At 48.0% G+C, this 22,282-nt stretch overlaps 1 protein-coding gene across 5 annotated transcripts in view; it reads left to right on the forward strand.

The window, feature by feature from the left end:
- Positions 1–21,990, forward strand: part of GJB1 (gap junction protein beta 1) — a 43,909-nt gene extending 21,919 nt beyond the window's left edge. Inside the window, exons 1-2 of one of the 5 annotated variants that reach the window (XM_082377493.1) lie at positions 15,319–15,457; positions 20,481–21,990. In XM_082377493.1, coding sequence (XP_082233619.1) covers positions 20,497–21,351 — 855 coding nt within the window. In that variant the 5' untranslated portion in view covers positions 15,319–15,457; positions 20,481–20,496 and the 3' untranslated portion in view covers positions 21,352–21,990. Of the gene's footprint in view, positions 1–15,318; positions 15,458–15,554; positions 17,450–17,496; positions 17,749–19,993; positions 20,095–20,480 lie in introns of those variants that run through there. The other 4 variants (XM_082377497.1, XM_082377494.1, XM_082377495.1 and 1 more) reach the window with 4 other exon arrangements.
- The last annotated feature ends 292 nt before the right edge of the window (positions 21,991–22,282 follow it).

Consider the following 22,282-nt stretch of genomic DNA (forward strand, 5'->3'; position numbering starts at 1 on the left):
ATGGAAGCCACTTACGAACATAATGAAAGCTGGTGGTTGGGGCAGAGACCAGAATGCAGGGATTGAATTATGGGGGGAAGTAAGGAAGTGAAGACAGTGAGTGTGAACTACTTTTTCTGAAAACCGGAATCTGGGCATTTCTTTTCGCAGTAGCAATACCAGTTACCATATGTTAAATAACAAATATACAGTAGGTGAGTATTACAATTTCTTTCAACTCCAGCAAACATTTATTGGGTGCCTTGGTCGTTGGGGATATGAAGAAGATCAAGGTGAGGTCACTGTCCCCAAGGTGCTCATAGTGTAGTAGAAGACAGACATAGAGGTCTGGGAGCACAGAGGAGGGAACATAATTTCTGTTGGAAGAAGGGGTTGGGAATCTGAGAAGTCTTGACGGAGGAAATGACATTAGAGCTGGGATTTGAAAGATGAGTGGAAGTTCTCCTGGTGACGGGTAGGGAGGGCATTCTAGGTAGAGGGACACATAGGCAAAGGCTTATAGACAGCAATGTCTCTGCCATGTTTGGGGATGACTAGCGGCTCAGTACAGATGAAGGGCATGTTAGTGAGTTTGGACTTTAATGGAGGTAATGAGAAGCTTCCAGAGTTTTTTGAAGCTAGATTAGTCACATGTCCAGAATTGGAAGGGTCAAACTGCAAGTGGACTTGAGAGACTTTCATAACTGTCTGATCACGAGGGGCTGAGAACCTGTTCTAAGAGAGTGGCAAGATGTTGAAGGAGAATGAAACAAATAGCAAAGTAACGCAGTTGAGCTGATTTAGAAAATAAAGATGATGACGTGGTGATTGATCATAGTGAATTATTAAGCTCTCGAGCTCTGGAATCAGGAAGAATCCTGGTTCTGCAACATTCCATTTGTGTGATCTTAGACACGTTATTTAACATCTCTGAGTTTGTTTCCTCATTGCATAGTGGGGATAATAAAATGCCTACCATATAGGACAAAATAGAGTAAGTACTCAATAAATGTTAGTTATTATGTTTAATATTATTATTTTTACTGCCAGCTAAATTTCAGTGACTGATGGAAATGCCCAATAGGCAGTTAGAAATGTGAATTGAAGTGCAAAAGGAAGGTATGGACCAGAGATTTTTTTAAAAATAAATTTATTTATTTATTTATTTTTGGCTGTGTTGGGTCTTTGTTGCAGCGCGCAGGCTTTCTCTAGTTGTGGAGAGTGGGGGGCTGCTCTTCATTGCGGTGCACGGGCTTCTCATGGCAGTGACTTCTCTTGTTGCGGAGCACAGGCTCTAGGCACGCAGGCTTCAGTAGCTGTGGCACGTGGGCTCAGTAGTTGTGGCTTGCGGGCTCTAGAGCACAGGCTCAGTAGTTGTGGCACACGGGTTTAGTTGCTCCGCGGCATGTGGGATCTTCCCAGACCAGGGCTCGAACCGTGTCCCCTGCACTGGCAGGCGGATTCTTAACCACTGCGCCACCAGGGAAGTCCCTGGACCAAAGATTTTTCATTCACACCAGAGATTTTTTTTTTAATTTATGTATTTATTTTTGGCCACATCGGGTCTTAGTTGCGGCACGTGGGATCTTTCTTTGTGGTGCATGGGCTCTTCGTTGTGTCGTGCGGGGGCTCCTCTCTAGTTGTGGCGCATGGACTCCAGAGAGCGTGGGTTCTGTAGTTGCGGCATGTGGGATCTTAGTTCCCCGATCAGCAATCGAACCAGCATCTCCTGCATTGGAAGGCGGACTCTTAACCACTGGACCACCAGGGAAGTCCCACACACCAGAGATTTTTGAGTCACCTTATAATCTCGGAGACTGGCTGAGCCACTGTGAAGAGCAGAGAACGGAATTTTGTGGAATATTGTACAGGAAATTAGTGGTGTGAGAGAGAGGGAGAAGTCCTTACCTTGGCGAGGGTCTTTTTATTTATTTATTCATTTTTAAACCTATTGGCCGCACCACGTGGCATGTGGGATCTTAGTTCCCCAACCAGGGATCGAAACTGCGCCCCCTGTGTTAGGAACGTGGAGTCTTAACCCCTGGACCTCTAGGGAAGTCCATGGAGAGGATCTTCTTAAACTGCTAAATGCAGTGGCTTCATCTAAGTCCTCAATTCCTGACACCTCTGCACCACTGGATGCAAGTGACCTCTTCAAACCTTCTTTTAGAAACTCTCTTCTTCAGTTTCCATGACATTCTCTTCTCTTCTATCTTCTCTGATTAAGCATAGGATGTCTCAGCCTTATCACTTAATTGCGCCAACCCCCTCATTTTACAAATGAAGAGAGAGAAGAGCCAGAAAATGGAAGTAGCTGGTTCAAGGTTCACAGTCAGTTGTTCCTTCCTTGTCTTTTTTTTTCCCTTTTCTCACTTCCCATAGTTCTTTGCTCTTTGCTCTCCTATGCTCACTTCCTCTTTCTATAAACTCATTGGTTTGCACAGCTTCTAGGATTGCCTTTAGGTTTTTTGATCACCAGCTTGAAATCTCCCACCCTTGCCTCTCTCCAGAGCTGCTCTCCCACCCTTTCAACAGTTAGTCAGATGTTCCACCAACACCTCATACTCAGCATGCCTGAAACATCATCTTTCCCCACAAGGCTAGCTTCCTTCTTTGACTCCATCGTCATATCAATGGCACCTTCATTCTCCGAGACAGCTAATCCCTTACCAAATCTGGTCGATTAGTCGTATAGGAGTTAAGCACGCTGCCCCTAGAGACAAGACTTCCTGGGAGCAAATCCTGGCTCTGTGATATTGGACAAGTGACTTAGTCTGAACCAGAGGCCATTAGAGCTGGAAGAGAACTTGAAGATAATTATTTCTCTAAGCTTCACCTTTTCCAGAAAAGAAACCTGAATCCGTGAAAGGTAAATCCCCATGGCCTGTAAATAGGAGTCAGGACTGGAACCCAGGGCTATTGGAGCCCCCAATCCATGGGCTTTGTCCTGAGCCATATTGCCTCTTGCAATCTTATTGGATCTGTCACCACTGCCACCTCCCAAGACTGAATATTTGTAACTTTGTGCCTGGATTATTGACACAGCCTTCTACCTACTCTTGTAACCTCTCTTTTACCCATCCCCAGTTCATTCTGCCACATTAATCTCCCTAAAGCTTCATTTCCATCTTGTCATTCCCCTCATCGAAAAGCTTTTAGTGGTTCCTCATTGCCTCCTAAATAAAATTCAAATGGCCAAGCTAGGCATCAAAACTCCTCCAAAGTCTGCTGCCAGCCCACCTTTCCATGCTTCATTACCCACACTACCCTTTTATACTTCATGACCCAGCCATGCCCAGAACTCTGTGTTCTTTGAATAGCTCATGCACTTTCATGCCCAGTTGCCTTTTTACATAATGTTCTTTCAACTTTGAGTGTCTTACTTTGATTTCCTCTTGTCAAATTCTTATTCATTTTTCAAGACCCAACTAAATGTCCTAGTGCATGAATACTTTTCAGATTTCCCCAGTCAGAATTAATCTCTATGATAACATATGTGATAGTAGTTGACAACATAGATAAGTGTTTAGAGAGTTCCTGTCCCCCTTTTCTTCACCTGTGTTCCCAAAGCATATTGCTTATACTTCTGTTTAACACATTTCACTTATTCAAACTGGTTATTTAAACAACTAATGAGACTTGTCTCATTTCATCTTTGCATCCTCCACGGCCCCTAACAGAGTTCCTGGCACACAATAGGTACTTAACGAATATTTATTGAAAGGAATGAAAAGGAGAGGAAAACTGTGGAGCCAAGTCTTGAGACATCAGCTCATTAGTAATTCAGCAAGACCAACTCCTGTTGCCGAACATGGAGTGACATGTTGAGAGAAGAAAAATCTGGGAAACCTCGTTGGAAAATCTTCAACAGTGTGCTTCAGAGAAGCCTTGGTTCAACCTGACAGTTTGCTCGAGGGTGATAAGGTAGGAGACGTGACACAACTCAGATGAAGTTCTTACCCACACATTCTTTAAAATAAGCTGAGGTCAATGCAGGTCCATTGTCCCCTGCCAGCGGGTTTACAAATAGCTGGAGAGAGCAGTGACTGGTGCTGAAGAGGGGAGGAGGTGGAAGCAGAACCTCTTTGGAGCCTTTAGCAAAGGGAGGCTATCATGATCCAGAAATTATTCTTTCCCTGAAAAAGGATTCTTTTTTTAAAAATTGAAGTGTAGTTGATTTACAGTGTTGTGTTAATTACTGCTATACAGCAAAGTGATTCAGTTATACATACATACATACATATATATACATTATATATATATACATTTTCTTTTTTTATATTCTTTTCCATTATGGTTTATCATAGGATATTGAATATAGTTCCCTGTGCCATAGAGTAGGACCTTGTTGTGTATCCATTCTAAATATAAAAGCTCACATCTGCTAACCCCAGCCTCCCACTCCATGCCTCCCCTAACCTCCAGCCCCTTGGCAACTATCAGTCTGTTCTCTACGTCCATGATTCTGTTTCTGTTTCATAGATAGGTTCATTTGTGCCATATTTTAGATTCCACATATAAGTAATATCATATGGTATTTATCTTTCTGTTTCTGACTAACTTCACTTAGTATGATAATCTCTACTTGCAGCCTTGTTGCTGCAAATGGCATTATTTCGTACTTTTTTATGGCTGAGTAGTATGGAAAAGGATTCTTGACTGAGCTCCCTGGATCACTTCCCTCGGAAGAGTGGGTAACTGTGATGGGTGATGCAGGCCAAGTAGGTTGGCATGTGTGACACTCCTTTATGGTCTCTCAGTAGCAGGATCTGTTCCAGGACATACTGGACACAGCTTTTAGCTAAGGCCACTCTGCAGATCATCCCAATTCTGGAAGTGATGCCTGGAGTAATGCCAAGATAAAAGACGATTTGCATTCTCATGTTTTCGGCCGCACCACGTGGCTTGTGGGATCTTAGTTCCCAGACCAGGGACTGAACCCGGGCCCTAGGCCCGTGAGAACGCAGAGTCCTAACCACTGGGCCAGGGAATTCCCTGCATTCTCATGTTGACAGTTTAAGGACAGGTTGAAAACCTCAAGTTCATTTCTTTGTTGGCCACCTCCATCATTAATTCAATTGTCATTCATTAAAATTTTTCTAAACACCTACTACGTGCCAGGTACCTAGTACTGATACAGAGATGAACGGTCTCTGCCCTTAAAAAGTATTATTCTAGGGGCTTCCCTGGTGGCACAGTGGTTAAGAATCCACCTGCCAATGCAGGGGACACGGGTTCGAGCCCTGGTCCGGGAAGATCCCACATGCCACGGAGCAGCTAAACCAGTGTGACACAACTACTGAAGCCCACGCGCCTAGAGCCCGTACTCCGCAACAAGAGAAGCCACTGCAATGAGAAGCCCGTGCACCACAACGAAGAGTAGCCCCCACTCACCGCAACTAGGGAGAAGCCCGCGTGCAGCAACGAAGACCCAACGCATCCAAAAATAAATAAATAAATTTATATTTTTAAAAAAAGTGTTATTCTAGGGACTTCCCTGGTGGAGCAGTGGTTGAGAATCTGCCTGCCAATGCAGGGGACACGGGTTCGAGCCCTGGTCCGGGAAGATCCCACATGCCACGGAGCAACTAAGCCCGTGCGCCACAGCTACTGAACCCGCGTCCCTAGAGCCCGTGCTCTGCAACAAGAGAAGCCACTGCAATGAGAAGCCCGCGCACCGCAATGAGGAGTAGCCCCTGCTCGCCACAACTAGTGAAAGCCCACGTGCAGCATCGAAGACCCAATGCAGCCAAAAATAAATGATAAAATTAATTAATTAATTAAAAGAAAAGTATTATTCTAATAGAGGAGACACACAAGTAAACAGACAATATGGTGGGCTATGATAGGTGCTATCACAGAGATATACAGCACAGAGGAGAAACTGAGGGATAGAGAAAGTGGACGGATCCAAACCTAAACCCCTGAATTTAGCATAAAAGGCCACTGGCTACCTCTCACCTCTCCTCAGCCTTTGTACGTGAAGGGCAGACTATCTGAGCTGAGTTTCAAAGAATGAAGAGTTGGCAAAGAAGTGGGGAAGAGGTGTTATAGGCAGATTTTATCCTAAAGGCAGTGAGGAGCCAAGGGGGCATTTGAAGCAGGGGAAGGATATGATCAGATATATATTTTAGAAAGACCACTCTGAATAAAGTTTGGAGAATGGATTGGAAGGGGCTATGAATGGAGGTAGGGAGACAGTAAGGAAACTGGTTTACTAATCCAATCGTAAAATTATCAGAGTCTATACTAGGGCAGTGGAAGCAGAATAGAAAGAAAGAGAAAGAGCTGAAAGATACAAGGAAGCAAAACCTACAGGGTTTAGTTATGTATCGAATATGGAGTGATAGGCGGGTGAACAAGGGGAGGAAGCTAGTGCTGACTCCCCAGATTCCTGGCTTGGGCAGTGGGTGGATATGAGACCATTCAATGGGATAAGGGAACACTAGAGGGGCAGCAGGTTTGGGAGAAGAAGAGGTGAGATGCGCATGATATATATATTTGGAGACCAGGAGTGAGGTCTGGCCTGAAGATACAGATTTGGATCTATCTGTGTTTGAAGCTATGGGTTAGATGAGCCTACTCAAGGAGAGTCTGAAAAGTGACAGGAACAGAGAGAGTGGAACTCTGAGGAACATCAACATTTTAAGTGGCAGAGTAAAAGGAAAGCATGGAGCAATCAGAGAGACAAGAGAGAGACCAGTAGAGAAAAGTGTAACAAAATTCAAGAGAGGGGCTTCCCTCGTGGCACAGTGGTTAAGAATCCACCTGACAATGCAGGGGACACGGGTTCAAGCCCTGGTCCGGGAAGATCCCACATGCTGCGGAGCAGCTAAGCCCGTGCACCACAACTATTGAGCCCTCGTGCCACAACTACTGAAGCCCGCACACCTAGAGTCCATGCTCCGCAACAAGAGAAGCCACCACAATGAGAAGCCAGCGCACCACAACAGAGTAGCCCCCGCTCACCATGACTAGAGAAAGCCTGCGCGCAGCAACGAAGACCCAACGCTGCCGTAAAAAAAAAAAAAAAAAAAAAAAAATTCAAGGGAGACTTTGTAGCCGTTAAAAAATGTTTTAGAAAAATATTTAATGACAGTTTTTAAATGGTCATCATATAATGGCAAGTGAAAGAGGATATAAAATAATACATATTGCAGAGAACAGACTGGTGATTGCCAGAGGTGGGGGGTGGAAAGTGGGCAAAAGCATGAAGGGAGTCAAAAGGTACAAACTTGCACTTACAAAATAAGTCATGGGGATGTAACGAACAGCATGGTGACTGTAGTAAATAATACTGTATTGCATATTTGAAAGTTGTTAAGAGAGTAGATGTTAAAAGTTCTCATCACACAAAAAATTCTGTACCTATGTGTGGTAACTAGAGTTACTGTGGTGATCATTTCACAGTGCATACAAATATTGAATCATTATGTTGTACACCTAAAATCAATATAATGTTACATGTCAATTATACCTCAATAAAAGTAATATGCATTGTATAATGACAATTTTATTTTAAAAGTATATATTTTCATTGAAAAATGACTAAGGTTTCACACCTTGCAGTAATGGTTATCTCTGGGTGGTGATGTTACAGACTATTTTTTTTTCTTTTTTATTTATTTATTGGTTGCGTTGGGTCTTCGTTGCTGCGTGCGGGCTTTCTCTAGTTGTGGCGAGCAGGGGCTACTCTTCGTTGCGGTGCGCGGGCTTCTCATTGCAGTGGCTTCTCTTGTTGCAGAGCACGGGCTCTAGGGACGTGGGTTCAGTAGCTGTGGTGCACGGGCTTAGTTGCTCCGTGGCGTGTGGGATCTTCCCAGACCAGGGCTCGAACCCGTGTCCCCTGCATTGGCAGGCAGATTCTTAACCACTGCGCCACCAGGGAAGTCCCTATAACAACACTTTTTAAAAATATATAAATTTATTTATTTTATTTATTTATTTTTGGATGCGTTGGGTCTTCGTTGCTGCACGCGGGCTTCTCCCTAGTTGCGGTGAGTGGGGGCTACTCTTCGTTGTGGTGCACGGGCTTCTCATTGCAGTGGCTTCTCTTGTTGCAGAGTACGGGCTCTAGGCGCGTGGGCTTCAGTAGTTGCAGCACGTGGGCTCAGTAGTTGTGGCTCGCAGGCTCCTGTTACAGACTATTTTTATTTTTATCCTTATGATTTGTTTTGGTATTTTCCAGTTTTCCATAAGGAACGTGCATTACTTGTGTAACAGCAAACATAAAAAAATTAATATAAAAGGGGAAAAATCAAAGAAGAAGAAACTTTAGAGAAGGTGAGAGTGGTCAGCTGGATCCAACACCTCAGAGTCAGTAAGACTAGTTCTGAGGGATGTCATTGGATTTAGCAACAAAGTGACCCTGGTGAAAACTATTTCAATGGAGTAGGGAGCAGGGGCAGAAGCCGGACTGGAGAGGAATGGAAAAGTGAACGGGAGATGAAGAAGTGTAGACGGCAAGTATAGACATGTCATTCAAAAAATGTGTTTAAGAAGGAAAAGACATAGGGCAGAAGCCCACTTTCAGATATCATCCAGTTTAAGACTCCCACACTATGTGTGGTGGCTTTAAGCACCCTGAAGAGGGGTAAGTTATGAAGGTCTTCTGACACTCAGATTTTCAGTGTAAGGGGTACAGCATAGTGTGGAATTGGAAGCAACAGCCAGCTCAAGGAATCAACATCAGAAATTGCTCTTCTGGGCTCAGAGACAAACTTACCATCATTGGAACTGAGTGAAACACTCCAATGCTACGTATGTGGCTACCTAATTTAAAGTGTGGGTTAATACTTGGAAAAGAGCCCTCCCCAAAAGCTTGTGATAAGTATGAAATCATTGTGGAAGTTCTTGTGACTCATGTGATAACAGTCAGGGCTTCTTTATCAAGGTGTGTAACTCAGTTTTGTAGACAATGTTGTTCTCTAGGAATAATGCCAAACCTCAGTGCATGCTACAGCTCAACCCATCCCCAACACTGTGAGGTGAAATGTCAACAGTGAGAAAGAGCAGTTTATGTTTATTAAAGCACCAACACAGATTCAGCAATCAATAACCGCTTGACATTCTGAAAAGCGCCCTCATGCTGGCAAATCCAATGCCACTGAACACCCATTGCCTAGGAGACAATGAAGTAGCTCAATCACCCTTGTCTTTTGTAGGAGGAAAAAACAACCAAAATGGAGGCCTCTTCAGAGAATCTGAAGCTCTTACTTTTTTATCTGAAGCAGAGGCCCCATAGATTATGGAATCCTGATTCAGGATGTGTCTGCTTCTGGGGCGAGCAGAGGGAAAAGGATCCTAGGGGCATCCAAATAGAGAGGTTTTCACACGAGGAGGCCCAGAGCAGCAAAGCCATAGAGGAGAACCGTAATCTTTAAATAAAAGGCAAGATGAGGGTGGAAATAGAAGGGAGACAAAATCTTTGTCTGAGAGGCTTGGGAGCAGGATTGTCCTATTCAGGTGCAAGGAACAAATTAAGGAAAGTAGGCAAGTTAGAATGAAGGCTGTAAAGGATGAAGAGGTATGAGAGCTCCCTCTTTTATACAGTGCTCAGAGCCTGTTGCAGAGACTGATTTGGCAGTTTAAAGAAGGTATATAGGAGTAGATCCTATTTTCTCCTTGTGACGCGCGTGCACACACACGCACACACACGCGCACACACACACACACCACTGTATTGGCTGGGGTTGGAGGTGAGTTGGCTCAAAGCATTATGGATGAGAGTTAAGGTTGGACTCAAGCTCTTAGGGGTACCCCTCTGACCCACAGTTCTCTCCCTGGAATCCAAGTTGGTGGGGCTATCCAGGAATCCCTGTAACACACATGCTGGCTCCGTATCCCTGGTAGGGTAGACGGATATACGTGAACAGGAACGGGGGCAGCTTTAGGCAGAAGGCAATGGGGTTCGTGATTTCAGGGATCTGAATGGGCCTAGGAATCAGTCTTTTAATTGGCAGCAGAGTTGACTGGGGCAGGTGGAGTTGGGGAAAAAGTGCCTGGGTTTCCTACCTAGACAGCCTACCATCCCTCCTATGAGCAATGCTTGTCAACAGAAGCCTTGACCTTCAGGGTGTCATCAGCAGCCTGGCACTCCCCTAGGTATTGACCTAGGAGCACTGGGTAGTTCAGAGAAATAAGAGGGGCAGTGGCTCTGATTGCTGAGGCAGAGGGATTCTGGATGAGGCATTCATGGTGTTATTGTTGACAAACTTGGGTGACAGAGGGAAGAGCAGAGAAGTCCAAAGATTAGACAGAAGTGATGAGCCTCGGGGCTTCTATTTAGGGCCTGATTTACATGTTTTATTGGATTATCAGTTTGAGGGGGTGGGTGATGGACCAATACATTTCTACTTGGAAGTCCTGGAAAAGGATCCTATGAAAAAGAAATCCCCTTTATATACAGTATGATTTCAGTGATCGTTGTATATGTAAAGAGAGGAAACTGGTGGGAATTCCCTGGTGGTCCAGTGCTTAGGACTCCGCAGTTTTCACTGCTGAGGGCCTGAGTTCGATCCCTGGTCGGGGAACTAGGATCCCACAGGCTGTGGGGCGTGGCCAAAAACAAAAAAAGAAAAAAGAAAAAGAAAGGAAACTGGAAAGAAAGTACTAAACTATTAACAGCTTAATGGGCAGGGCGTCAGCTCATCAGGTTGGACAATTAGCAAACTTGGACAATTAGCAGAACAAGCTAAATTCTTCTGTGTCCTTTTTGCCTCACCCTTCAGACTTGGCTCTTGGCCCCATTTTTCTGGCTATAAGCTGGACCCCTCTCTGATTCCTCACTGCTATCATGCTACGTCTAGACCCCTTGGGATTGGATGCAACCTAGGAATTTTCTTCCCCTGCACCGCTCCCTGGGTCCTACAGTGCACTGTACCCCGAAGCAGAAAGATCAGGAAATGGACATCAAGCTGTAGCATTAAGATGGAAGCCCAAAAGTTCCAATTTCCCATTACCCTTGTTTCACTTCGCTACCTGAAATGATGTGGAATTTTCTGGAGTCTTTTGCAAGCATACCCTCTGTTGGTGCAGTGATCAGACGCCAGTGAAATACAGTACCATTCCTCAAACCCCAGGAATTCGGGTCTTGATAAAATACAAAAATGGAGGCAAAGTGAATTTCAAACTGCAGGGAGCGGATATGGTGCTGCTTAATGCTCTTACTCCCAAGAAATCAATAAGCTTTACTGTTGGTAGAATGAGTGCACTATCCTGACCATGTGGGGCTGGTTTCAGGATATTTTACACTCTTAGTTTTTTTGAGGGCGAGGGCTGAAGCACCTTTGCTTTGTTCCCTGCTCCAAACTGTCCTGAGAGCAAAAGGTATATGCTTAATGTCAAGTGAATTGGTGCACTATCTGTGTCCAGTTCTTCAGAAACTCTCCTGAAAAAATATTGATAACTCCCCCTTCTTGACCTCTTCTAAGAATATGAATTCCTGAGGCACAAACTCATTCCTATAATTATGTGTCCTTTAAAAAGGATTTGTGACAACCAAAACCAATTATGAATACAGGACAACTTCCATTTTTCCCTAGCAGCCCTTATGGAAACAGTTTGCATAACCTTCCACAGCCTGAGCTGGGGTGGGGACTTTTGAAATGTTCTGCAGATTTTCAGGGTTAGCCATTTCCTTAACCTTATGGACCCATTTGGGAAGATCTTTTTGGCCTGTGTGTCTTAAGCAACATTTATATGGGAAGCTGTCCCCTTTGATTGCTGAGCCATACAGCAATGCTGTCTCATTGATCAAAGCCATACAAAATGCCACATTTTGTTCGGTAATGAGGCCCAGGGACGGGCTGGATGATGGACTCCACATGCAAGGCGGTACTGCTGCAGGCCGTCCCGGGAAGCCTCAAGATCGCTGTGCCGAGGCAGCCGGCACTGCTCCGGGGTGTAATGAGCAGAGCTCCCACTGGCCTGCTGATTCTGTTGATGAGTTCAGAACCTCTGAACTATGACCATGTTGCTGGTGAAATGTGCTCTGAAATAAAGTGATCAGTTTTTTTCCAGCAACTGTCCTGGTCCTGGGTGGAACAGAACGGGGAAAGCCCTTGTTTGGGCTAATGCCTGAGCTGCGCCGGAGACAGCAGGCTTATGTTTAGGGTCTCTTATCTTGTATGTTTCCAGATCTAATGAAGATCTCCCTGAGTGAATCTGAGGAAATAAACAGTCTGATGTAAAAAAATTTTAATATTCCCCCAAAACGTCCACTGTAAGAAGAAAGTCTGCTTAGGATTCAAGGCAGACGCTGATTTTAGCTGCTTACCAGAAGCAAATGGATTTGCACTGCTCCCTGCAGTACAGTTTTCCTCCTCTCCTCTCCGTTTTCCTCCCCTCTTTCCCTCTCCCTTGCTCTCCCTTCTCTCCCCTCGCCTTTCCTCTCTCTTGCAGCAGCTCCCCATCCAGAAGATGTGTTCAAGCAGCAATAAGCAGGCAGAGGACAAGTGGCTTCTAACAACAGTATTTTTTATACAGCTACAAACTAAAAGACTTCCTGTAGCTTAGAACTGCAAGCACCCTAGAGAAATCATGCCAGAACTCTAAGAAACAATGAGTACACACTGATATTGACCTGTATTTTCCCTTCCTGGGAGCTCTGTTATAGGAGCTTTCTCTTCTGGTCAAACAGGTCTGCCCACCATTCCCTAAACATCTCACAGCTTCCTGTCACCTGGAATGCCTGGCCTCTCTATCTTTTTTATGACCCATGTCCCACTCTGCCTCTTCCAATAAAACCTACCTTAATACTCCTACATCTGAATGCCTTCTGGCCCCTCATATCTACGTATGTCATTTAGGACATACTCCCTTGTTGTAGATACTCGGGTATACCTCTCATCTCTCCTGCTAGCTTAGACCCTTCTAGAGTCAAAGACCAGTTCTCACTCAGATACTCCATGGGACCTATAGAGCTTATCAGCTGTGATGTCGTGGTTAAACTAACAAGCTCTGGTGCCAGACTCCCTGGGTTCAAATCTTGCTTTGTCACTTGCTAGCTGGGTGACCTCAGTTATGTCACTTAACCTCTGTGTGCCTTAATTCCCCTGTAACATGGGAATATTAATAACATATACCGCAGAGGGCTATATTTTTTTAATAAATTTATTTATTTTTTATTTTATTTATTTTTAGCTGGGTTAGGTCTTTGCTACTGTGTGCGGGCTTTCTCTAGTTGCAGCAAGGGGGGGGGCTCTTCGTTGCGGTGCGCGGGCTTCTCATAGTGGTGGCTTCTCTTGTTGCAGAGCACGGGCTCTAGGCGCGCGTGCTTCACTAGTTGTGGCACACGGGCTTAGTTGCTCCGCGGCATGTGGGATCTTCCCAGACCAGGGCTCGGACCCGTGTCTCCGGCATTGGCAGGCGGATTCTTAACCACTGCGCCACCAGGGAAGACCACAGAGGGCTATTTTGAGGATCGAAGTGATACTTGCAAAGCACTTTGAACATTGCCTTTCACCCATTAAGTACTCAAGAAAAGCTAATCTTCTTTATCCACTCCAACCTGTACTCTCAGCAGGAACTGCCAAGCGCCAAAGAATGGCATTCAGTCTGTCCCCCATGGTGTCTAGCTCAGTTTTGCCTTATACCAAGTTTACCAGACACTCGCTGAAGGAATTCTCTACCTGACTTTAAATATCCTTCCTGCTCTGAGCCCCTTAGCTGACTGATGGTATTGTCCACAGCCACCCAACACAGTCTTGCCTCCTTTCTGTCTCCCAGACATGCCCCACTCATTCCTACCTTTGTGCCTTTACTCACAGTGTTCTTCCTCCCCGGAATGCTAGCCCTACGCTTCACCTTTCCAACTCCCACCCATACTTTACTCTCTCTCTCTCTCTCTCTCTCTCTCTCTATATATATATATATATATACACACACACACATACATACATACACATATTATTTATTTATTTATTTGTTTTTGGCTGCTTTGGGTCTTTGTTGCTGCCCGCGGGCTTCCTTTAGTTGCGGCGAGCGGGGGCTCCTCTTCGTTGGGGTGCGAGGGCTTCTCATTGCGGTGGCTTCTCTTGTTGCAGAGCACAGGCTCTAGGCACGTGGGCTTCAGTAGTTGTGGCACGCAGGCTCAGTAGTTGTGGTGCACGGGCTTAGTTGCTCCGCGGCATGTGGGATCTTCCTGGACCAGGGCTCGAACCCATGTCCCCTGCCTTGGCAGGCGGAGTCTTAACCACTGCACCCCCAGGGAAGCCCCCCATCCTTTACTTTTCCACTCAAGCCTCACCTCCTCTAGGAAGCCTTCCCTGATTACCTCAATTTACCCTCATCTTCCCCTTCTTCGAACTCCCTCAGCAGTCCAAGTCAGAACCACGTAACTGAACATACACTAATATTTTTCATGGCAACTTTTGAGTCTTGGTCTTGTCTCCTCCGGAAGTTGATAAATTCCTTAAGAACAGTTAGGGTGTTTTCCCCTCTCCTGCCATCTGCCCCTGGCATGTAACCAGTACTGGGTACCCAACAGGTGTCCAGTAAAGACTTATCAATTGATGTACCCATACGCCCGGGTATGGCCAAGGGAAGCCGGAGCTCTGGCTCTCTTTCTGGCAGTGAGCTTGGGCTGGGGTGAAGAGAAGGCAGGGGACCAGTTTCTGCTGACTTCACTTATTTCTTCACTGTCACTCAGGTCACAGAATTAGCAGGATCTTCAGGTAAACCTTCCTTCAAACTGGACTGATCCCTCAGTTAATGGTTGACATTCTCTGTTTACCTTAATGATTGCCAAGATCTGTTGCTGCACACGATACATTCTGTGGTTCAACTGCCTTGGCCCCGAGGGTAGAAGGCAATTTTGAAGAGGTTTTGGGGTTCTGGGATGGGATTGGAAATACTTTGGTCCATCCCTAGCCACTCAGGGCATGGGCAATAAACAGACGGCCAAAGAGCACCCTGGTACTGCCATGTGGGGGAAGCACTGTTGTCTCCCACCTCAGCCTCAAGGGGCCAGTAAGCATTGCCCATGACTTTTTTTTTTTTCTCCCCATAGTCATATCATTTTAGAGACTGGGAGCTGGAAGGGATGGAAGGGATGGCACCCAGTGCAGGAACCCTCTCTGCAGCTCACCCACACATTGGATCTACCTATGGCCAGGGGGTGGGGGAAGGCTGAGGACTGTTGATGAGCCCAGGTCCAGTTCAGTCTCCCAGACTGGGCTAAATATGCGTACATGGGTGACGATGATGCCCCTCTTCCTCTGGGACAGGGCAGTAACTTCAGGCTATGTGATCTGTCTCTCCAAAGCCACTGGGAGCTCAGGGGATCAATCTTATTTAATGATTGTGTGTGGGAGGAGGTAGGGCTGGTTAATGTTTGTCTGGTTCCTCTTGGGCTGTGGGCCATATCTGGCTCCAGCTCTGGGCTCTTTGTCCCTCCCCTGGACTGGGCTGACAGTACCTAGTGACATAGTGCAGACACGCCTGCAGACATTCCCTGGGAAAGGGCAGCAGCAGCCAGGTGAGGAAGCTGGGGGCTGAGGGAGGTGGGCCCCGTGGGCTGGTGTGGCCCAGGAGGGCAGAAGCGGGGGCTGGGGAGAGGCCGGGGTTTTGCCTTCTCTTGGGCTCAGCATTCAGCCACTAAGATCCCTTCTCTGCTTCCCTCTGAGCTGGGCTGAGGCCCCTCCCGCCAGGCTTGCTTAGTTTCTCTCTGTAACCCTCAACTCATCCTCTTTCCAGGCTCCGTGTTGCTTCTGCTCTCACTCTTTTTTTTCCCAGACAAGAATCCCCCTCATCTCCACAGGGTCAAATCCCCAGAAAGACTTGAGGGGCCCCCACCAAGCTCAGGGTGGCCAAGTTTATCTCTTTAAGACATTTCCTGCCACACAGGGTTAGGGTTAGGGTTCAGTGGGGCCTCTGGGCACTGCCAGGTGCTGTTTTCCTTCCCTGATTAGAAGGTAAACCAGGCGTGCAACCAACATGGGGGCTGTCAGCGGATGAATACAGTGCACTCAGCAGGCCCAGCCAATGGGGCCAAGATTTGGGAGCATGCATTTCCATCTTCTTGAGGGAGACAGGGAGACTCAAGCTGAGCTTGGAGTAACTGATGATTGGGAGATCTAAAAGACGGGTGGCTCCCCCCCCCACCAGCTGTTTAAAAGTTGTTCCAGCTGTTGGGAATGGTACTGCAGAATGCATGGACTTTCAGAAAATGAGATGGGGAGAGGAGAATAGAGACAAGAGGGGTTTGAATGGAGAGAAGTATATATGAGGATGCAGCAGAGCAATGGGGAAGGGACCCAGGCTTTGGTGAGGGGCCAACATGAATCCTAATCTGAGCTCCAGCACTGGCTTACCAGCTGTGTGATAAGTTACTCAGCTTCTTTGAGCCTCCATTTCCTCCTCTGTGAATTGCAGACAATAACCCACAGCTCACAGGGTTGTAGTGAGGATAAGAGTCAAGGAACAGACCACTTCTAGCACACAGTAGGTATTTCATAAATGGTGGCTGCTATAATAAGCCCAAGTAGAGAGCAACCGGAAGTCAGAGAGCTGATGGAGGTGTAAGAGGGTATAGTTCAAACAGTGATGAAGGGAGCTGATATTAGCAGTTCTATGGAAAGACCATGGCAGAGTGAGAGAAGAAGAAAACTGGAATGAGCTAGACTGGCCCTGACCCAAGCCTGGACACAGAATACGTATGGCAGCGTGGAGGGAACAGTGCAGCGACTGAGGTGCTGTGGAACCACAGGGGGTAGGCAGGGAAGAGAAGCAGGTGAAGAGGCAGAGGGCTGGAGGAGTTTGGTCTTAGCCACGCCAAACTGATGAAGGCAGCCCAAAATTCAGGAGAAGATCTCAGAGAAAGGTCCCTGTCCTTTCCTGGCCAGAGGCTGCCTGTGAAACAGGGGAGGGAGTGTGGAGTCTGAGGCTGAGTGTAACTTCAGCCAGCCCAGCCAGGCCCCTCTTCCCCAAACCAGAAAGACACAAGGAGTTGGAAGGAGGTACAGGGAAGAGGTGGGAGCAGAAAGAGAGAGACAGACTTGATGAAAGTGTGTGTGTGTGCACGCATACCCACGCATGCTGGCACATGTGGAAAGGAGTATACGTTTTTGAGTTACGGGCCTGGTCTCAGAATGCAGTGTCCTTTAAGGAAGAGAGGTTGTCCGTGTACAAAGGCTTTGGCGTCAGAGGAAAACAAATTTGAAATTTGACTCCATTTAGCAGCAGTGCAGCTGTCACTGAGGTAAATTATTTAACCTCTCCGAGCCTCGACTGCCTTGTCTGAGAAGTGGGTATAATATTAGCTGGAGGCACTAAGGACAATCTCCTGATTTGGAACTGTGCTTGAGTGCTTGGGCAAATCTGAATATGAGGACAAGGCCAGAGCCTGACATGGTCAGAGAAGTCTTGTCCAATTAAACATGAGAGCAAAACACTCCTGGAGCAACACAGAGCATATCAATACCTGGACTTTAACCCAAAGTCACAAAAACAGTTTGGATTTCAAAATCAGGTAAGTCCCCTGGATGTTTTTGAAGTGAAACCCTTGAGGTATTGATGTTGACATAGGGATCAGCTCTCCTTCCAAAGGGAGAGCAAAAATTGAGATCCCAGTGCCTGCACAAGGGTCCTTAGGGGCCCCAAAGGGAGCTCCTGGCTATGTCCCAGAGGGCTCAAGAAGATGGGAGGCGGAGAGCTACAAGAACCTAGAAACTCAGGGGTGGCCAGGCTGTCTGTGGGGCACCGCTGAGGGACAGAGAGAAGAGAACACATGAAGTTTGCTTTGGGGTTTGAGGAAGCAGCTGGAGAAAGGTAAGGAAGGGGAAACAGAACAAATCAGGAGGCCGCCGAAAGCCCTGGGAAGGGAGGAGAGGAAAACAGCTGTGAGTTATAGGAAAGGGGAGAAGGGCTAGAGGAGAATAAAAGCCAGACCAATCTTCGATCTCTCTGTTTCTAAAAACGCACTCATAGAAAGAAAAATGATCATTGTAGCTGAGGCAGTAAAGCCTTATGGGAAAGAGTATGGGCTCTGGAGTCAGCTTGACCTGGCTCAAATCCCAGCTCTGGCACGTACTCACTGCACGACCCTTGTGACACTGGGGTAAGTCCCTTCACCTTCCTTTGCCTCAGTTTCCTCATCTGTGACATGAGGATTACAAATAACACCTCCATCACGGGGTTGTTCTGAGGTTCACGTGAGATCATGTGCGTGCAAGGGCCTGGCACGAAAGAGGGGCTCAGGAAATGGTTATTCTTAATAATGCTCCTCGACCACCTGTTTTTGACTCTAACAAACATGTCTCACTGGATGAAGCATTTCTTCCCGGGGTACCTCCTGTAGCAGCTGTGCCTTCAGAATCCCAGGCTTGGGAGAAAGGGCACCTGCGTCCCTGCTTTTCCCACACTGGTTTAGGCCCACAGCATAAACTGGCTGAGGCTTTTTTGTTAAGCTAAATGAAGAAACCTTGTTCAGAGAAGTAATCTATCTCCCATGGACCGTCCCTTCGTCCCCTAGTTCCTGTCATTGCGTTCCGTTCCCCCCAGCTTTTCCAGCGCTAATACCCTACCCTTTCCCCTACAACAACCACTGCCCCTGCGTCCAGGCCTGTGTGCTCTCACAGCCAGTTCCCGGCTTCCAGCATGATCTCCTTGCAACTTAATGGCAGAAGTGGTGGGAGGGAGAAGGAGGCCTTCTTTGCCTGCCTAAGGGACAGAGGGGAATTTCTTCCCTAGAGCAACCGACAAGCTCAGGAAACCAGGAGTTACGATGTATGCTTGACTTGGGGGCAGGGCAGCAATGGAACAGTCTGTTCTGTCTGAGAGAGACACTATAGGTCAACAACAGCATTGGGAAGGAAAAAAGAGGGATATTGGGTTTGGCAGATCACTTAGTTCCTCCGAAGCCACATTGTTTTCTCTTCCTGATAAGGTTTTTACTTCCCTTGATCACCAACTATGAAATTGCAGCTGCGCTAAGAACTTTTGCAGGTTGCTTCTTTGAACCTTACCGTAACCCTGGGTATTAACCCCGTTTATAGATGAACACGGCAGACTCAGAGGTTCGGTAACTCAGCCCAAAGTTGTAGCCAGTGAAGAACCAGGATTCAGACCCAAAGCTAGGTGACTCTTACCTATTCCATCTTCTAACTTTCTGTTTGCTTGCTTAACGTTTGCTTTCTCCTCCTGGCTTGTCCCCACCTGGCCACCCTCGATATGGGCTCAAGGAGGGATGGTCAGGGTTTGCTCCATGACACTGGAGTTGGACTGTACTCACTGGTCAGCAGCTTCCTTGTTTCTTGTGCTTTTATGGGTAGCATTAGCCTTTGCTTTTGTTGCTGCTGCTGCTGCTGTTGTTGTCATCAACTGCCAGGCTTCGCTTTTGTGGACACCATCTGCAAAAGCACAAGGATTATACCGTGGAAAGAGCCTAGACTTCTGCTGCGGATACCTTTGTGTTTCATCTTACTCAAACACTGCAGCTGTGTGATCTTGAGTGAGCTACTTAACTTATCTGAGCTTCAGCTTCCTCAGCTGGAAAGACTGGGGTAACAGTCCTTAGACGCTTGCTAAATGGGTCAAAAGAAAGAATGTATGGGAAAACGCTTAGCACAGTTCCTGGCTTGATAAATGTGAGCTCCCTTTCCTAACCTCAAGCTCACCCATTCCCTGGAGAGGATCTAAGCCTAGGAAAAATCCTGCTGAATCTAAGTTTCTAGTAGAGTCACCGGAGAGGGCCTCAGCCCAGAGCCTCCTGGTTCCCCCGGGTCCCCTCTTACATGCACCTGTCTTTGTTCCATCTTCCCCCCGCCCGCCCCGCTGTGGCCATTCTTCTGGTGGGGCTATGGGGCGGGTGCGGCGATGGACCGGGCGGGCACAGAACAGGTGGGTGCAGGCTGGGTGTCCGGCGCTGGGACACAAGTGCTCTGTGTGTAGGGTGGGCGGAAGTCAGGGCGTTTGATCTGAATTCTAAAGGGCGTTGTTCAGAGCCCCACAAAGGTCCCATTGTGCAGACACTGGGTATAAAGCAGCATATGACTCCCCAGCACCGGGCGGCGATGAATTGGGACGCAGGCGCGGACCCAGGGACCACTCCCCCTGCACAGACATGAGACCATAGGGGACCTGTCTGGGTGGCCTCAGGGATAGGCGCTCCCCAAGGTAATGAGGCTTTGTTGGGTTTGCCCCAGGTCCAGACTCTAAGGAGCTGGGGGAGGGGGAGCTAAAGAGGATGGCCGATGGCAGAACAAGATGGGCCTGGCAGCAAAGGGCAGGAGAGGAAAGAATGTTGGATGAAGGCGAAGAAGGGAGATGGGGCTCAGGGAGGTCAAGTCATCAAGTGAATGAGGGAGGAGGAGAAGGAGGAGGAAGAGAAAGAGAAGGAGAGGCTAGCACGGGAGAGGGGGTGGTGAGGAAAGCTATGACTCTCCTTCTTCCTTTCTTGTCACTGGCTCTTGGAAGGGGTAAGGGGGTGTCAGGCAGTGTTACGGTGTCTGGCTTTCGGCCCCAGCTTCCTGACAGCTTGCTCTGTGGCTCATGTTTTGCAGGTGTGAATGAGGCAGGATGAATTGGACAGGTTTGTACACCTTGCTCAGTGGTGTGAACCGGCATTCTACTGCCATTGGCCGAGTGTGGCTCTCGGTCATCTTTATCTTCAGAATCATGGTGCTGGTGGTGGCTGCTGAGAGTGTGTGGGGTGACGAGAAGTCTTCCTTCATCTGCAACACCCTCCAGCCTGGCTGCAACAGCGTCTGCTACGACCACTTTTTCCCCATTTCCCATGTGCGTCTGTGGTCTCTGCAGCTCATCTTGGTTTCCACCCCAGCTCTCCTCGTGGCCATGCACGTGGCTCACCAGCAGCACATAGAAAAGAAAATGCTGCGACTTGAGGGCCACGGGGACCCCCTACACCTGGAGGAGGTGAAGAGGCACAAGGTCCACATCTCAGGGACACTGTGGTGGACCTATGTCATCAGCGTGGTCTTCCGGCTGCTGTTCGAGGCCGCCTTCATGTACGTCTTTTATCTGCTCTACCCTGGCTACGCCATGGTGCGGCTGGTCAAATGTGAGGCCTACCCCTGCCCCAACACAGTGGACTGCTTCGTGTCCCGCCCCACGGAGAAAACCGTCTTCACCGTCTTCATGCTGGCCGCCTCCGGCATCTGCATCATCCTCAACGTGGCCGAGGTGGTGTACCTCATCTTCCGGGCCTGTGCCCGCCGAGCCCAGCGCCGCTCCAATCCGCCCTCCCGCAAGGGCTCCGGGGGCTTCGGCCACCGCCTCTCACCTGAGTACAAGCAGAACGAGATCAACAAGCTGCTCAGCGAGCAGGACGGCTCCCTGAAAGACATACTGCGCCGCAGCCCCGGCACCGGGGCCGGGCTGGCCGAGAAGAGTGACCGCTGCTCGGCCTGCTGATGCCACAGACCAGGCAACCTCCCTTCCCGTCCCCGACCCTGCACGGGCCTGCCCCTCCTTCTCCCCTGCCGGTGCACAGGCCTCGGACTGCTAGGGATTGCTCCATCAAAACCTTCCTTCCCTCCCAACTTCCCTTCCTTCCAGGGCCTTCTGCCTCGGGGGCTGAAGGGGTGGGGAGCTGGAGGCCACCCACGCCAGCACTCAAGGCTACTGGGGGTGTGGGCCGTGCTCGTTGCCTGCATCCCTTCCACTTCCCTCTTCCTCTCCCTGGGACCACTGGGGACCAGAGGTAGGATGCTCTGACAACATCTCCAATTATGAAACTAATCTTAACCCCGTGCTGTCAGATACCCTATTTCTGGAGTCACATCAGTAGGGAGGGATGTGGGCAAGTGGAGTAGAGGGAGGGTGCTGTGGACGTGTGGGTGGAGAAGGGAGGGTAGCAAACGCAAGAAAAGGAGGAACAGTGCTTGCCGGCCCAAGGAAAAGGAGGACATGTCTGGGGTGGAGGAGGTAGGGAGGGAGAAGCAGGCAGATAAGCTGGAGTGGGGGTTGGTCAGGGCTGCCTTTGCCTCTGGTCCCTAAGGCCTCTCTCTGCCTGAAATGTTACACATTAAACAGGATTTTACAGTAAACGAAGAGGTGGCTTGTGTGTTTGTGAAGTTCTTTCTCCTGCAACCTCTGACCACCCCTGGATGAGCTGGCCTTGGCTTTTTGCTGATCAAGAAAGGAATGGGCAAAAGAGATAGTGACTTGAGTAGCTGAAACTGCCAAGGAGGGATCGTCACCCCCCAGGCCGGGCAAAACCAGGCCCGGGGCCATTCTCTCCTGTTTTTTGTTGTTTTGGTTTGGGGCTCCCCCCCCCCATTTTTTAATAACAGCTTTATTGGGCTCTAATTCACTTACCCCTTCCTCTGATGTGATTTTTTCA

Source organism: Balaenoptera borealis, assembly GCF_965194805.1.
Source record: "Balaenoptera borealis genome assembly, chromosome: X".
In the NCBI taxonomy this organism is placed as follows: Eukaryota; Metazoa; Chordata; class Mammalia; order Artiodactyla; family Balaenopteridae; genus Balaenoptera; species Balaenoptera borealis.